The sequence below is a fragment of the Gymnogyps californianus genome, chromosome 21, assembly GCF_018139145.2.
Source record: "Gymnogyps californianus isolate 813 chromosome 21, ASM1813914v2, whole genome shotgun sequence".
Taxonomy (NCBI): Eukaryota; Metazoa; Chordata; class Aves; order Accipitriformes; family Cathartidae; genus Gymnogyps; species Gymnogyps californianus.
This window is the reverse complement of record NC_059491.1, coordinates 2686949-2704089: the sequence shown is the minus strand read 5'-3', so window position 1 is coordinate 2704089 and position 17141 is coordinate 2686949. Positions and strand designations below refer to the sequence as shown.

The 17141-nt window shown below is 43.4% G+C and overlaps 2 protein-coding genes across 4 annotated transcripts in view; both read left to right on the top strand.

The window, feature by feature from the left end:
• Positions 1-1980, top strand: part of MIB2 (MIB E3 ubiquitin protein ligase 2) — a 42978-nt gene extending 40998 nt beyond the window's left edge. For both annotated transcript variants that reach the window (XM_050909338.1, XM_050909337.1), the window contains one exon: positions 864-1980. In XM_050909338.1, coding sequence (XP_050765295.1) covers positions 864-1105 — 242 coding nt within the window. In that variant the 3' untranslated portion in view covers positions 1106-1980. The remainder of the gene's footprint in view (positions 1-863) is intronic.
• Positions 1981-3664: 1684 nt separating this feature from the next.
• MMP23B (matrix metallopeptidase 23B) overlaps positions 3665-17141 on the top strand; it is a 25594-nt gene continuing 12117 nt past the window's right edge. Inside the window, exons 1-4 of one of the 2 annotated variants that reach the window (XM_050909356.1) lie at positions 3665-3687; positions 9927-10261; positions 14087-14232; positions 16546-16685. In XM_050909356.1, coding sequence (XP_050765313.1) covers positions 10091-10261; positions 14087-14232; positions 16546-16685 — 457 coding nt within the window. In that variant the 5' untranslated portion in view covers positions 3665-3687; positions 9927-10090. Of the gene's footprint in view, positions 3688-9926; positions 10262-14086; positions 14233-16545; positions 16686-17141 lie in introns of those variants that run through there. The other variant, XR_007767591.1, reaches the window with a different exon arrangement.

Below are 17141 nucleotides of genomic sequence, written 5' to 3'. Positions count from 1 at the left end.
CCTGAAAATATCAGGAGGACTTCCCTATCAGTGATGTCTTCAGTGTTTGCCTTTAGCAAGCTCCATGTCCCCAAACTTGCTTCACCTTTATGGATTTGATATCACTTCTTGCACCACTGAAGTGCAACTAATTGCAGAATGTTGGGGAAAGGGACATCTATATTGAAGTCTAAAGCTACCTAATCAAAGATTGAGGAGCAGAAGATGAACAGTGGGATATATTAAGCTGAAACCAGGAGGAGTCTATTTACCTAAGCTAGCAGTTGTCCAGGGTTTGGGGTTCTTTCATTTCATAGAGCTGACCAAATGACTCTAGTTGTGTAGATTCATATATGCAAAAGTCAACATAAATGATGTCAAATGGTTTCTTCTTGTTTTACCGTGTGTGTCCTGAAAGACTTAGCCAGAAATTTGAATCCCAAATGTGAACAGGAGGTTGAGAGAACATAGTACTCATAGCATTGTAAGGACTCCCAGACTAGTATGGCAGAGCATCACAACCAGCTTTGAATGTTTTTACTTGAAGGCAGCAGCAGTGTATTCCAGAACACCAAGGCAGGACATTTCAGACAACATTTTGTTTCCTTTAAAAACAAACAAACAAACTCAAACAAACACACACACACACGCACACACACACACACACACAAACCAGCTGAGCAACTAAACGGAGGAAAGCAACACTGGCCAATCGGTAAAAAGCGTCATCTCAGGCTTTTCATTTGAGGAATCCCTGGATAAGGCTCAGTGAAGAGAGTTTAGTCTGAACTAATTGCTACTCTTGAGGGGCAGAGTCTGAAGAGACACTGCGTGAGGCAGAGCACACTAGTGACTAACTCTCTTCCTGCTCTCCACCCCTGCAGACAGCACCGAGGTGGAGTGCAGCCCAAGCTCTGAATCCACAGATCAGAGGAAGCTCATGGAGGAGCTGCAGAACCGCTACCGGCAGATGGAAGAGCGCATCACCTGCCCTATTTGCATCGATGACCAAATCAAACTGGTCTTCCAGTGTGGACATGGCTCTTGCCCAGACTGCAGCACAGCCCTTACTGTCTGCCCCATCTGCCGGCAGGCTATCCGGGAGAGGATTCAGATCTTTGTCTAAGGATATGCTTGCTTCCCTTCCCATTCCCACCTCCCTCCTTTACGTCCTTTTTGTTTGCATTTTAGATGAGAAGCGCTAGTCAGGCTGATGTGTTTGGCTACCTGCAAAGCCATCCTGAAAGAGAGGGAAGCAAATAACTGATGTGACTTGGGTGGAGGTGGAGGGAGTCCCCTCTACTTACAATGTCATAAGGCCAAGGAGCGGTGCTTGAGGGCAGGCAGCCCCCTCACCATGTGCTGCTGATCCATCAGAAATACCTGAAGTAAAGAACACTGACCTGTCTACTGAAGGCATAAGAGACTTTCAGACCACAGGCGAATAGACTTCCATATGCAGATGTTTTCAGCGGCATCCAACTCCAGTGACTGCATCATGTCTAGTGCCCTGCAGTGTCAGATTTGCAGCCTTGCATTGCTCTGAAAGGAGATGCTGTAGGAGGATGTACCTTATACCTTGGCAGGCAATGGCAAAGCATACGCTTGCACTTCACGTGAGGAGACATCAGAGGAGATCAGTCATGGCGTCAGTTCTTCCAGATGCCTGTCAGTGGTAGGGAGATAATGTCCTAAGACAGCGTGCTCTCTTCTGAACTAGTATTTATGGGCTCAACAAGAACTTGGACTGACAGAGGCAAATGTGGATGTAATGAGATCCTAAAGACAGAGTGTGTGCCTTAGAGATAAAGTAGTGAACACTGATTGGAGAAAATATGTTGTTACAACAAATATTTCGAACCTCTAAGTGACACTCTTCTTCCTTTTTTTTTTTTTTTTGGCACAACAGTGTGTTTAGAGACTCCTGAGCTTTCTATCCATAATGCCAAAGGCAGGTGTTAAATACTCCAATCAAAGTGTAAAGGAAATAAATAGTAATAATTAAGACATGAGAAAAAGGGATTTCATTTTTGTTTCTGTTTTGCAGCAAAACTTAATAAAATATATATTTTCCTGAGCATTAAAATGAATGTACAAACAGTAGCTGAAATATGGATCCAGCTGTATTGTGTTTTCCAACTGTCTGACTGAAGAAATATTCTCCATTGAGTCCATCTTGTAAAGTAACTGTTGGTGGAAGTGGCAACCTGTAGGGCTAGTGTGCTGTGTGTGTATGTATACATACATGTTTGCGTGTGTGGTGTAAATCTTTAATGACGCAAGCATACTGTTTGTTACATATTGCAAGCAATATTTAAAACAAACAAAAAAATTGTGTTCCTCTACTATCTTTGTTCATTAGCAAAGAGATGGCAAATCTTTTAAAGAAATTTTTAACTTTGTGGAATATATGGTAGTTACAGGAATATTTATTAATTCTTCATAATCCCTTGGTGTTGTGAGAAAGTCTTCTGTCACAACCTCTGACTCCTATAGATAATCTTCGTCAAAATATTCACTTGAGGCTGTTACAGTTTCAGTGGATTTTTTTGAGCTATGAAGATGGATCAGATTTAACCCCTAAATTATTTGGTTGAGTTAGATTTAACACCCTAATAACCTAAAGCTGAATTTCAGAATCAGCTTTGGTAAAAATCAGAGGTACAGATGCTCATTTACTTATTTCCTAGAAGTTCATGTTAGTGTAAATTCCTTTGGAATAAACCAGACATTTCCCCAAAATGTTTGCTGTGTTGTGGTAGGGCAGCAATAGAAAAGTACTGTGCAAAAGCTATTTTCGAAAAGCACAAGACTGAGCCATCTGTATAATGTAAGAGCTGCTTTAACTGCTATTTGGTGCAAGTCAATAATTTTCCAGACTATATATTACCTCAACCCCATGCTAAGCGTTTTTTTTGAAATATCTTTCACAAGTCTCTACGTCAAATCCAAAAGCAGTTTACTAAAGGTAAAACCGATCAGTTCTTCATCATGTGTGTTAAATGTATATGTGTGCTGGCACTTGGGGAAGAGGGGACAGATGTGGCAAACTGTTCAGTATCTGTTGCGTTATTCTTATCTCTTACGCCTAAGGTGTCAGTTCATTCAGGAAAAAACAACAGGCAACATCTGCTTCATTTTTTTAATAATTTCTTTGGATACTAAATGAAGAGAGGCTTCCAAGTAATTATTCTCCCTAAAGGAAAAAAATTGTAGGAGGACTGCAGCCTTCGACTTCCAAGCAGTGCAGCTGTTGCAGAAAATGGAGATTTTTTATTTATTTTTTTCCCCCTGCCTAATGGAAAGAGATCTTGTAGGGAAAGAAGAGCTCCCCTCAATTTTATGTTTTAATTTTTTAAAATGCAAGTTCCATTTCGAGATCTCCTTGATCTTGTTTTCATATCTGAAATTCATTGTATGGCCAAATTAGAGATGGAATTTTGCACAGCATAGTATACCTGCGTAAGAACTACAGAAATGGTTTGTAAACATAGTGTTCAGGTTGGGAGTATATTCTTTCATTTCCCTGTTCCTGCTGTGATTGCTTTTGAGGAGCAAGCGTTGAGCTGTTAAGCACCGTTTTGACCCTTTCATTTTCCTAGTAAGAAGAAGGGAATTGCTGCACCACAACGGAGAAGAAACAAGATGGTCAGTGGAGCCACAGAAACAAGAGATAACAGAAGGCAAGCAGATGTCCATATGTGCCAGGTATGTTTTTGGCAAGCTTTGTCCCCTATGACAGGCTCAGCTCCATGGGATTCTGAGGCTTTGGAGAAGTGAAGAAGGTTCTGCTGTTTTATCTTTCCTGATAAGCCTGCTTACCTGGAGGGCCAGGATCAGAGAGGGACTTGTGGCCGATTCAGTGCCACGCTGGGTGAAACAGTTAGCTTTGCATACTTGCTAGTTCATCTAGTTCATGTGTAATCTGGCCTGTACTCTCAGCCGGCCAAAGAGTTTCTCTGCTCCAATCCAGGCTTGAATCTGAAGTATGAGAAGAAAAAGATATCTGTAGTAAGCAGGAAAAGAGCCAAGAGCCTGGACTGAGATTAGGAGCTGCATTAAATTTAGCTAGAGATTACGAGAGAGGAAAGGAGGGGGCAAGGTGGTGGAAGATGTTCCTCCCCTTTCTCCTTTTGCTAACAATTGGTATTCTTGCTGGTTATAGGAACAGCAAGGGGCTAAAGAGAGGCAAGGAGATGTCAGAGCAGTAGGCAAATGCTCCTTTAAAGACAAAAGACAAATACTGTCATTAGTTAATCAGTATGGATAGTGAGTAACTTTCTGCTTGATGTTTATTACCAGTTGGCCTCCCATAAAGGAGACTGACAGGTCTTCCACAAATGAGCTAGGGAGCTCCTTGTTTTCACTGGGGCTTCTGCCGTCTCCTGAAATGCAGCTCTGTACCTTGCAGCAATGTGCAGCAATGGTTTTCAAAGGGAAAGATCTTGCTGAGTCTTTCTGGTGTAAAACTTAACATACAAGATGGCAGCTCATCTCATACTCGGAACCAGGGTTTCTAAAGTGCTTCCTTTGGAAGTGTGGCCAAAACTCTGCGTTTTACAGACAGCATGAGACTGAGGGAGTTGGGAGAGGGTGATTGCTTGTCGAAAGGCGGAGTCAGTAAAAGAACGCATCTCTCCTTTGATTATGTTCCCACTAGTCCGTGCTGCTCCCAGGATTTCAGGAGGATTGGTCCTGAATCCACAAATGGATTATAGATTATTAATATAGCCCACCAAAGAGCAACAACAAAAATATCCCCACCCAGGGAAGCAATTCTTACTCTGTTACAGACACACTTTTATTATCTGTGCATTGAGAAATATTTCTCCCTCATTTCATTCCTGAAATTCTACTCGCTACGTGGCCATGACTGGACTGCTGAGCTTCTGACTAGGGTCAAGACCATGTCTCTTTGGTAACACAAGGTCAGACCAGTCCAGGCACTTCTGTGAGCTGCAGCTCCAAATTGACAGTAAAGCAAAATATTCCGTTTTCTTTGCCAGCTGGAGCAAGCCCTTGTTTTCAGCTCATTTGCTATTCAGCAGACCATGGATTTTTCTAGGAACATCAGCAGAGGCTGATCACGAGGGGCTGCATGATAGAAAGTGGGAGAATGCTTGGGGACTAAAGAACATTCTTATTCTCCCCTTCCCTGGGGAATGTTGCTCCCTGCTACAGCAGATACAATCCCTTTTAGTACATGACCCACTGAAAAAGTACAAATTTTAACTGCCGTTCCCACAGGAACCATGCAAGAATGTTGGGTTGTTTTTTGTTTCCCCCAAGTTGTGAGATGAAGGGATAAATATGTAAGTGCTTTTTAAAATAAGAGCTATATGAGGATTTGCTAATTCTTTTCACATGGGCCACCAAGAAGCCAGTGTGTGGTAAATCACATTCAGCTGTGTGCACTCCCCCTGCCCTGCCTGTGGCCTGGATTTGGACTGGTGCCCTAGAGATGAAACGCTGATGCTCATGCCTTGAGTCAGATGTTAAGTCCTCCTTCTTTCCCTGTCTTCCCCACCTCCACGTAGAACTCCCAGTTCATGACAGGGGAAGCTAATGGGAGCAGTTTGTTCCAATGCTGAATAATATGCACTTAATCCGTGAATAAGAGGTTTCATGAGAGGTGAGATTCGGTTTGGATAGTCAGCTGCAGTTCTAGCACTAATGGTTGTTCTCTGTGTAGCGCCTCTTAGCATGAGCATAGATACGTTGTAATAGATTGTTCTTGCGTCATTTTGGGGACTTGAATGAAGCGGTGCCGGCGTGCTTCCTGACCTGCTGCACCAGGGCTAACTTTCCTCTTAAATGTGGCAAATGTAGCAGAGAGAACCATTTAGAAATAGTGCTGAAAGTAACATTTAACGTTAACAATGCTGAATAAAGGGGAGGAGAGAAATGCTAGGAATAATCCATGGAAGTGAGAAAGTATTTATTTATGAGCTAAAACTTGCCCTTGGGAATGTAGCCATATGTTGTGTGTTATACAGCAGCCCCACTTTAAACTAAACATTGCAGCAATTAAGATTGAAAAGAGCAAAGCAAGACTGAGGTGATTTAGCAAGGAAAGTGTATTGTGTTGTGCAAATGATCCGATCCTTTGTGTTCTCCATAGTCTCTGCTTGACCATTGTAGGTGTTATGCAACATTATGCAACGTTCATTCCCTTCTGACAGCTGTTTAGAGCCTGCTTTTTCATGTGACATTTACTGTCTGCTGAGATCTCAGGATATGCATCCCTGACTGTTTGCTTAGAAAATCCCAGCTCCCTACAAATGGTTTCCAGGTCCTGGTCACATGCTGCTAGCATGAAGACAAAGCAAAGTCAGTTCTGTACCCTGCCTTCCTTTCCTATTCCCCATTACACCATATGGATTCCCTCAAAGTGTAATGTGTTCCATTGCTTTTAGACACTGTGCAGAAGCCAAAGCCAGGAATGTTTTTCTGTCCAAATATAGTCAGGATGACATTTCTCACCTGTAGTCCAAACCAAATACCCGCACTTGAGAACCTGAGACCTCTAAAATTCATCGGAACTCCAAAGTCCCAGCAGCAGTTCTCTGCACTTGTATAAAAGCAGTCCTTTCAGGGGCTCAGGCTGCCTGATAAAGCATGGAGGATAGTTTCAGCTGTTGGAAAAGACAGAGGTAAAACGTCAGAGTTCTGACTAACTTCTTGCCCTTGGCACAGGGCATCATTGGCTCCCAGAAGGGAGTCTGGGGAGTTGTCTGAAGCATCTGAAAGAGGCTTGAATTCTGACAAGTGCTGTAGATTTGAGGCCACTGATGGCTGCATCTGCGAGTCCTTTAAGCACGAGTATCTCTTGGGAAAGCCATGATATTCATAACCCAGGGCAGAGAACAGGGATGAAATGTCAACAGATGTGCACTCTGGTCCTAATAATCCTTAAAATATCTACAGGAGAGAGCTGTGCTTGAAATTTAACAACCACAGTATTAATGAACTAAGTATAAACCTGAAATGTTGTTTTTTACCAGCAGCAACACTGAGGATTCTGGCCAGAGCTTGTGCACCAAAGAATCCAGATGCACAGTGACTTTATCAGAAGCATTGTTCGTGTGCATAGCATTAAGTTCATGTGTCTCCCTTAGCTCCGCGAGTTGCATCTGTAAGTTCTGAATACCTCAGCATAAGAGCTTTCCTCATCTGACTCTCATTGCCATAATAACTGAGGTTTGTCTTGGCCTTACTGCTGAGCTGGTTTCTGAGCAAATATTTGGCTTAAATTTTAAAAGTTTTGAAAGTATTCTGCAGCTAGTGGTTTGGTAAAGTTGGATGCACAGGCACTGAATTTCTATGTGGATGGGCACAGTGCATTCCCAGCATATGGGGGGAAAGTGAACTACGTGCTTTCCAAGAAACCCTGCTCTCTCGCTTCTGATCCATCAAGGTATAACCTGCTTGCTACCTTGACAAGGAAGCAGGATCCTAAGTGTCACAGAGGTCATGAATCATCTCTGCAGCTAAAGATTCCCATTCACCCACCACATGCGGTGCAAGAAGATAAATGGCTAATATACAGTATGGTCTCTTCCCCATTCAGAATACTTCAGTAACTCATGGAAAAAGCCTTGGCTGTGCTAACCTTTAGTAGCTGCATGAATAAGTATTTGGAAACAATGAGGTCTTCAAGAATGTGCTTTTACTAAAGCTGTAGATACTAAGTTTGGAGCGGGGGGAGGGGGGGCGGTCTGAGCCGAGATGTATTTTACAAAAACTTTCTTTACATTGGGACAAAGGAAATTCTTAGTTCCCTCAGGCTATGTGGTTGTGCGAGTTCTCAGTCTGTGCTTTAAAACTCAGGTTCATGTAGTCATCTTCAGAAACAGTAAGGCACTAACTGGGTGCTTGGAAGATTTCAGGTTCCTGCTCTGCAGGATTCCATGCTTGACCTCAGGCAAGTCTTTTCTCCTGCACAGTACTATGGGTCTTAACCTGTAAGATGCAGATAATAGCACTGCCTTACTTTCAAGACTGATGTGAGATTAAATGCTCTGGGGAAACTGTGAGGTGCTCAGACACTCTGGCAAGAGGAGAGGGCATATGTAACAGTGCATAAGTTAAAATCTTTTTCAAACACTGCTGACTCTTACTAGCCGTATGAAAGGCAGATGCACTGAGTGCTGTTATGCAGTTCCATCACTGAAACTGAATGTTCTTCCAGCACTGTGTTTGCTAGCAGTATTTTTCTTTCAAGCCAGTACTGCTTTACTGGAGAAGAGCTCTTGGCTGAAGTTTCTGAGCCCCATTCCAAGGCAGGTTTTTACTTCAAGACTCCCTTCTCAATCAGTCTTTCTGCAGATGTGTTCTCATCTACAGACCCTGACAGAAACTTGTTCAGGGGACTTGAGACACTGATAAGTTTAGAAGTGTGGTGTTACCAGTTTCTCACTTCATGCTGTGGTCTACAGCTTAAACCACAAATGGAGGTGCATTTGCAACACTCTTTGGAGCTCTGAACAAAGCACTTTTTCAGAGTGCTCGTGCACAGGCATGTTTCATTTTGCCAACTGTGCTACTGGGGAAGAGGTGTAACTGTCCCTAGAAAGTTGCATCTAACAGCTGAGATGAGCCAATATCTCAGGCTGCAGCAGTTGACTGGTTTGGTCCACAGGAGTCAGAGCCCTGTACTCTTGCTTTCTGCTCTTTCTCTTCCTCCTAGTTCCAGCTTTCCTTTGTAATTCTATCCATAACTTCCTTCCACGTTACTCTTTATTCTAGCCTTCTCCTGGTATCGGAACAACTGCTGCACTTTGTCCACACTCTGCAGAAAGCATGTTTTTTCTCCAGGGGGGAGCTTGGTGAAAATTGAAAAAGAAAATTTTCATGAAATTGTACACAGACTCATTGGTCATATTTATTCTGAGTTGTTTAAAAGCTCCAGGCCAGCTTTAGTCTGAAAGTACATGAAACTTATAAGCTCTCGCAAGCTTGATTATGAACTAGGGAAAAAAAATTCAAATGAAACTATTTTTCATTATTAAAAGTGCAAGAAGCTTCTGAAGCCTTTCAAATCCTTTGGATATCCCCTAGGAATGTTTTATACTGGCTGGCAACAGAACTACCCCCTCCCTGCCATTTGCTTGTGAAACTAGGAGATTGCACAGTTCCTTTTCCTCTGTCTGGTCAGAACTGTTTAGCTAAGGACACCCCACCTCAGGAGCACTGAGTATCCAGCGCTTAGTGACCAGAGAGAAAAGTGCAGCTATTTCTGAAAACCTGAGAATTTCTGAGTAAGCTTTTTTAAAAAGTCCTGAATTGACTTCATGTCTGCAGCCTGGAGATGCCTTAAAGAACCTAACAGCTTAAGAGAACCTGACCACTTCTCCAAGTCAGTCTTTCTGACGTGCTGAAGCTGAGGTACCCAAAATCAGTATGATTCTGAAAATACTTGTCTTTCTCAGCATGATAACCCCTTACTGGGTAGCTCCCAAGTACACAAGACATTTGCAGGTCACTTGCCAAGTTTCATGGAAGAGGGAGTTGATGTTTACTTTTATCTGAGTTTGTAAACTCCCTGACCAGAATTTCCTAAGCGGAGAAGCCCTGTCTGCTCTCTCACAGCATCTCGTTTTTCATTCTGCTCCTGAAGACAGCCCTTGACAAATGACAGCTCTTCTAGTGTTAAGCATCCCTAATGAAACATTCCAAGGGCATGATGCTGGCTTCTGGATTCCTTTTTCTGCCCCCTCCCCCAATTTTTTCATTACATAAAGCTGACAACTGCAGATTTGTCCTCTTGATTATACAGTCAGTTAAAGAAAAGAGTTCATGTCCATCCCAGCTTGTTTCACTGCTGCTTTTCCTCTGCCAGCCCAACTTTCAGCTGCAGTAATATGATACCATTTGGCAGAGGCTAAGAGAATCTGGCACATTGGAAAGAGTCTTAATGTAAAGTCTACATTTTTTTATTTTTTTAGAGCTTTTTGAAACTCTAGTGGTTCTGCACAACTTTGGCAGTAACTGCAGGGCTACTCACAAATGCTCCAAATGCAACTGTGAGCAAAAGGATTACCAATGCATTCTGTGAAGAGAATGTCTTAGTATCCATTGTATCTCCCTCTAAAAAGTATTAAAGAACGACATGGATCAAGTAGAGCAACTTTCTGCGAACAGAAGAAAGAGCTTCCTCTCAGTTGACAAGAAAAAAAGCAATGGCTGTAGAACCATTGTGGGATTTTTATGCATATTCCCTGTGGTGGCTTTGCTGGCTATTGTGGGAGATCCAGCTGGAGCTGCAGTTCAGAAAAGTCAGGTAGGAGAAAGGATCTAATTCTCAAATGCTTGAAAGGGGAGTGGGGATATCAAATGTATGTGCATGTGTATTCTTTTTAGAAGACGGATACATTCAGGAAGCAATCTAAACAATATATAAATAACTGTTAAGGCAACAAGATCTGTTAATGGCTGTTTGAGTCCCTTTTTGCAAAGGATCCTAAAAGGTAGTTATGCATCCAAGTAGATTCAGATTATTAGAGATGTGTATGCAGCTTGCAGACAACCAAGCAGTGAATGCACAAAAGATTTAGGTTGTTTTCCGTCAGAGCTTTACCTCTTCTTCTGAGTACCTCTGCTTTCCCAGCCTAGTATGATGTGGCATGCATATATTCTGATTTCCATAGCAGCTGAGCTTTCCTAGGAACTCCAGAGGCCGGGCTCGTGGTGTGAGATCTGAACTGGGAGTTAATGCTGCATCTACAGAAAGTGTTAACTGATATTAACTCTCTTTCAAGGTCCATCCATTAGCAAGATATGCTGGGACAGACTGGTATTCAGGCAGAACTGTAGCAAGGCTCTGGGACTCTAAGAAGCTGATCTTAATTTTTGCTTTTAGCTTAATTTTAGCTTTTAAGTTTATAAAAAAAAAAAACCAATCTTCTCTAAGCGCTCGCATCCTCTCCTGCTGTTTGTGTTTATGAATATCCTGACAATAGCACCCCTTGTTTGCATCACATGCTCAGGGCTCTTATTAATTGGTACTAAGTCACAGAGTTATGTTACTGTTTAGTTTATGAGAGGGGAACTGCATGACTAGGAGAGAAAGAGGGGAATGAATTACATTCATTACAACTCAATGAAGTAAATTAATGGAGGTCTGACTGCACAGGGTGAATAATGTAGAGCAGGGATGTTGGCCAGTGTCTGCCTTTATCTTTATATATATTGGTGTCTATTGCGGTTGTCGAGAGAGAGAATTGAAACACGTGTCCTTCTAGTATCTCCCAAGCTTTTTGAATGTTTGAGACCTTAAACCACAGTCGAATGGGTTTCCTCCTGGGAGCAGCTGACCTTTTCTCCAGTTCTGAGTATTCCCATAGTGTTGGTTCTTCAGCATGCAGACAGATCCTTTGATCGAAATTATACTGTGAAATTTTTAACCAGGTCATTCCATTTCTGCCAGAATTCTACATCTGAGCTACAGCATATGTTTGGTACCCCACCCTTCCCCAATTCTTTTTGCAATACATTCTTAATTAAAAGCATCCTGTTGCACCAGTGGTGGGTAGAACAAAGACTAGAGTAGAACAGAGACTGAGCAGAATGTTTGAACAAGAGAACTCAACCCTCTGCACCTTTCTTGATCTAGTGACTGGGACAGATACAGGTTTCAGCGATTGCTGTTGGGCCTGAGTCACCCTTACTTTGTTTTGTATTTTGAGGATAAGCTCGCTAGGGACACATTTCCAACCCCCACCCCACCCTTGCTTGTTCAGCACTTCTGGCCTTAGGGTATTAAGCTCAATGGCTGTAGAAGAGACAATAATTTTTCTCCCTTGGGGCTGCAGGAGTTTTCCTTGTAGAAGGAGAAGCCAGCAGGCTGTTTCTGACTATCTAATTTTCCTCTGCTGATACCCAGGGGGCTTTAAGAAGAGCCTCAGGATTTCACCCTATGCTGGTGTAATTTAACAGCCCAGTGGCAGAGGAGGCAGAATGGGCAGTGTCCATTACTCAGCCTATGCAGCTTACAGCTCAATGTGTTATCACAAACTGGAAATGGCACCAGTTGGGCTGTGAATTATAGAGGCTAGAAAGCAAAGGCACTGCGTGTTCTGCTGGCTTTGCTAAGGAGCAGGAGCATCTATCACAAGCATAGACAGCTGCTGAAGAGTGTTAATACCTTACCTCACCCCATCATAAGTTATCAGGTCTCCTGAGTCAGAGCCCGTAGACTGACTTGAGAATTCACAGTACTAGCAGTCCTGGGCTATTCCTGACTGATGCCAGAATGAATGTATAATCAGCCCCAGTACTGGCAAGGGATCATAGAGAAAACAACAAAGGCAGAAAGGATTTGCCTAATTCTACCCTACTTGACAGAACTGCAAAAAAACAAAAAATATCTTATTATCCTGTAATTATGAGCTAATCTTCTCCAGGCTTCTCTTACAGCTCCAACAGATCATTGATACACAGGCTAGCTGATCCTCCACCTTGTCTGTGCTGCTCAAAAGGATGCAAAATTTTCTCTTTGTATCAAGGGAAAATGGCATTCTCAGAGTAGAATCAGAGGTAAAAGCCACTGTAGATGAAGGGAGAGGGACAACAGCCAGTGTACTCGCATCACATGTGCCTTTGTGAAGAAGGGGCTGGGCCTTGAGCTGAGCCAACCAAACAGTGTGGGTTCCTCAGCCAGATCCCTTAATACAGCAAAGTGACAGAGGCTAAAAGGGAAGAGTGATCCTGTGTGTTCTTTCAAGAGCAAATTGGCGTTTGAAGGCTCCCAGAAACGTGATCAAATACCCTGCCAAAAGCTTGCAGCTTAGAAGGCAAGGTATTAGTTAACATCTCTCTGTCTCATAGGTCATGTTCTATGGCCCTTGCATTCTTTACATTCAAAGACTCTGCTGATTTCAAATTGTGAGTCAGACCCACAGCTGAGCTGGAAGAAAGACTAAAAGACTGTCCTTCTAGGAAAGAAAGATACTGAGATTAGAACAAGATAGAAGCTAGTATGGCTCACAGACACGAGCAAAAGAGACTGGTTTCCTGTTAGGATAGAGTCCCTCAGCCTGTTACCAGTCATGACTAGCTGTAGTCATGGAGAGGTGCTAGTGATTTGGGCAGTATCTGGCAGCTGTTGCTTCGGGCTTCTTGTCTTTTCTTGCCGTTGGCTTGCTGTGTGACCAGGGATATGCTATTTTGACTCTCAGAGCCTCAGCTCTTCCATGAGTGAAATGGAGACAGCTCCTGCTTTCTGTAGAATATGCTGTGAGGCTGAACAAACTTGTACTGGTGCAGCTTTTGTAACATTGCCACTATACGTATCGCTTAGTAAGTGTCTTGGTGCCTCTGGAGCAAAGATGACCCAGAGATACGCAGTGTCTTAGTCCTGAAAAGAGGAGGCAGTGCGGGTAGACTTCCAGAGAACAGTGTTGGGTCCCATTCTTTTACCTCTGCTACTTAAGACTAAAAGGCTTTTATAGTTTGAGTCAGACGTGTCACGAAATTTAATGTCTTTTACTGTATGATGGCTTTAAAAGCACTCCAGAGTTTCCAGAGCTCCTATTTACTTTGAAGGCGTTTCAGATCCACAACTCAGCTTTATAAAGGGCTCTCTGCACAAAGGTTGCCTGTTTTACTCATTTGTCCAGTATTTCATTTCTTCTGTGGTGAGGCTGGCGAGCAATAGCAAAGTGAAAAGGAGATGAAAACTTTCCAGGAAGAGCTGCAGCACTCACTGTGGCCAGAAGCCTACTAAGAGGAGAGCAGAGCGGCTGCAGTGCCCTAGTCTGGAATTATGCAGCAGCTCAAGGGAGCCTACAGCACTGATCCTCTGTGATCCAGCGCTGAGGAGTGCTGCTCCCTTCCTTTCCTTGCATGTCTAAGACATGCCCCAAGAACTCCCCACAGTATAGCCCCTCTTTTGCTCTGTCTTGGTTTTGTTCAGCACACTCGGAACAGGCATACTTTGCAAAGCACTGACCAGCTGATGCACTAGTCTTGTCTCCTGTACACCCACAAGGGAGTACCAGTTGTGCTCCCCAGCCTCCAAATGCCCCATACCTGGGAGTTTTTCTTTTACACTGTTCAGTCCTGCAGTCTCTCCCATCTCTTTCAACCTCCTGTTTTGTCTTTTAAGGAAGATGCCACATCACCTGGTCTTCGTGGAGTGAGTGCCTCTGCTTTGCACAGTCCAGCTTTCCCACCTCGGCCTCCAGCACGGAGAAAACGATACACGATCACACCAGGGCACTTGAAATGGGACCACTTCAACTTAACATACAAGTATGGACTTGCGTTAGCCCTAAGAGTTAGCATTTTCTAAGTGCCACTGGGGTCTGAGTTTTTCCTGCCATGGGTATAGATATTAACCATGTGAATATTGCTAATGTATTTGCTGGTGAATGGATAGCTGCCAAAGCCACTCTAAAGTAGGAAGTATTTCTTCTACAAATGCTACACCTCTCACCTCAGCTGTGGATCATGCGAAGCGTCATCACTGCGTTAGAAGCTAGTAGCACATATGGCTGCGTACTGAGGCTACTTACAGTAAAACTAACTGTTCAGGGACAGATTCAGGCTTCAGACAGATAGGTTTCCCAGAACTAGGGACTTTCCTCAGAAGGCAGTGAATTGAATACTAACTCTGTTACGCTGGTCTTTTTAAAAGAGTTCCATATGAACCTAAATCGTCACTGAGGGAAATTGCTGTTGAAAGGTTCTGTGATTTCAGGAGGGCAGAGCTCTCTTAGTGCCGAGTGCTTTTAGGAATCTCTTTCTCCCTGTTGCCTTCAGGAAAGGATGCCAACTCTTAGATTACTAACAAATAAACAATAAGAAGCCCTTGGTGAGTGAATGTTAACCCTAATATTTTCACACATTTCTGCCAAGGAAGAGTGGCTGTCCAGATTACTGATTTCCAGCTGGGTTTACCACTGCTTAGAACCAGTAACATTTCAGCAGTACCATACAGCCATAGAGTGGTCTGGTTTTGATATGATGGAGCTATGTAAATGTGCAATGCTAGTACTACTTTCAACAAGCAGGCTGTTCAGAACCAAGGTTGATGGAGTCCTATGGATTTTTGCACTGGATTTCTGAAAACACTTGAAAGTGACCTCCGGCAGCAGCAATGTGTGTTGCAGCTTTTTTTTGGCATTGGGCTGAGGACATCACTATGGAGCTGTGAGGGTTTCTCTCACACTCTAGCTCTGGAAAACTGACCGGACTGCGACTGTAATGGGTGGGAGAGTTTTCTGTCACCAACAAACAGGAAAGGAAGGCCTTTTGAGCTATGTTTGCAGTGGGTTTGCCTGAGGCAGCGGAGGTAAGGAGTGAGGAGGGCGAGTGGGTTGGGCAGAAGGACAGCAGCAGTTGCATCTGTCTGAGAGCTCTGCGCTAACCCCTTTCTTCTCCACAGAAGCAGGAGGGGGAGTATCTCAAGGTCACCAAATGCGGGCCAGGAAGATAATTTGCAAGGTGTGGCTGATGCTGCAGTTACCTCTGCTCTCTAGGTAGCTGTTACGCCGTCAGTTACACAGTTTTGTCCTAAACCGTCACTGGCCTTATTTGCTGGATGTGCGGTGGTGATTGTTGCGTTGTTCAGTGGGTGATGCTGCAGTGCTGATCAGTACGTGTTGACCTCCCAGTGGACAGCAGGGGTTAGTTCTGCCTGTAAGCCCAGACAAGGAATGAGTGGGTGGCATGAACCCGACTCCTTCACACTGAGCAGAGAATATATCTCCCTTTATGCTCATCCCAAACAGGCTAAGCCTCATGATAGTCTTAATTGTCCAGGTTTACACTCATTAACAGCCTGGCTTCATACGAAACCTTCTGCTCCCTTTAGGATGTGCTGGGACGAAGGGAGAACATAAACAGCATAGCTAAAAAACAACCAGAGGGGATAGCAGAATATACACAGCTTTTCCCAATTGCTACGCTTCAGGCAATTTCCTGAATGCAGATCTTCTTTTGGGACAAGGTAAGTTTCTAGGAGCCATCTATACATTTCCATGGTTCTGCCATCCTGCACCAGTAGTTTTCTTACAGTTCAGCTGTATTTATACCTGTGGCCTAAGCAAAAACCTCTCTTGAGTCTCCCAAATGATGAGATTTGTTCAAAGGAAATAACTAGTTTTACTATCAAACCTTTGATAACCTTTGGAACCCTCCTTCAAAAGTTCTGCCTGAGAGTATTATAATTCAGTGTGTGCACATACATTGTAGCCTAAGTGTTATGAATAGGAGTTACCTAGTCTGCTGCTGAAATGCAGTTTCCTCTTCTAGCAACACTGCACAACAGACTGGGAGATGTTAGGATAAAAATGGTTTTCCAAGAGAACCTTGTCTAAAATGATGTGCTTGAGGAGGGACAAAAGCTGTAGTCCAGAACATGTGATTGTAAAGAGTATCAGTAATATATTAGTCCCTGTGGGGGTTTCATTAAATATTCTTAATGTCCAGTTCAAGCTACTCCTGTTTTGAACCTACTAGAGTGAATGGAAAGACTTGATTGTCTGATGCAGCCTTGAGAGCCTTCAGCTGATGTTTGAGAAGGGAACAGCATTTTCCTGAAGTTGTTCTGTGTTCCTACAGAATCCTGTCCTTTCCAAGAAACCTCATAAACGCCAGGGACACACGCAAGGGACTAGCGGCTGCGTTCCGAATGTGGAGTGAAGTTTCACCATTCAGCTTCAGAGAAGTGCCACGCCACGTAGCTAGTGACTTGAAAATAGGTAAGACTGCACAGGCTCCTGGACTGACGGGACACTTGTGCATGTTAATTCCACAAGGGACTTGTAGGGTTTTCAGTATGTGAACCAGGAGTTTGGAGGCAGGAGATAGTCGTCCTTTGCCGTATGAACTCAGCAGGGCCTCTTGGACAAGGAATTGGGGCGTGGTTTGTCTTTAGTCAGGTAGAGAAACTACTTTTAGTTGCTCTGAAGAGATGTTAATATCATAATTAACACTTTCTGTGAATCTTGCAGTCAGGAAGCTTTTAGGTATTTGACAAGAATTAACCCTCAAAATCTGCCACTGGGACAGGATTATCTCTATTCCACAGATGGGGAAACTGAATATTGAAAATGTGAAATGACATATCCAAGGTCACACAGAGCAGGTGACGGATTCCAGCTTGTTCATGGTTTTAGTCTCCCTTTTGTTGATCCTGTTGAAGCACCATCTTTTCT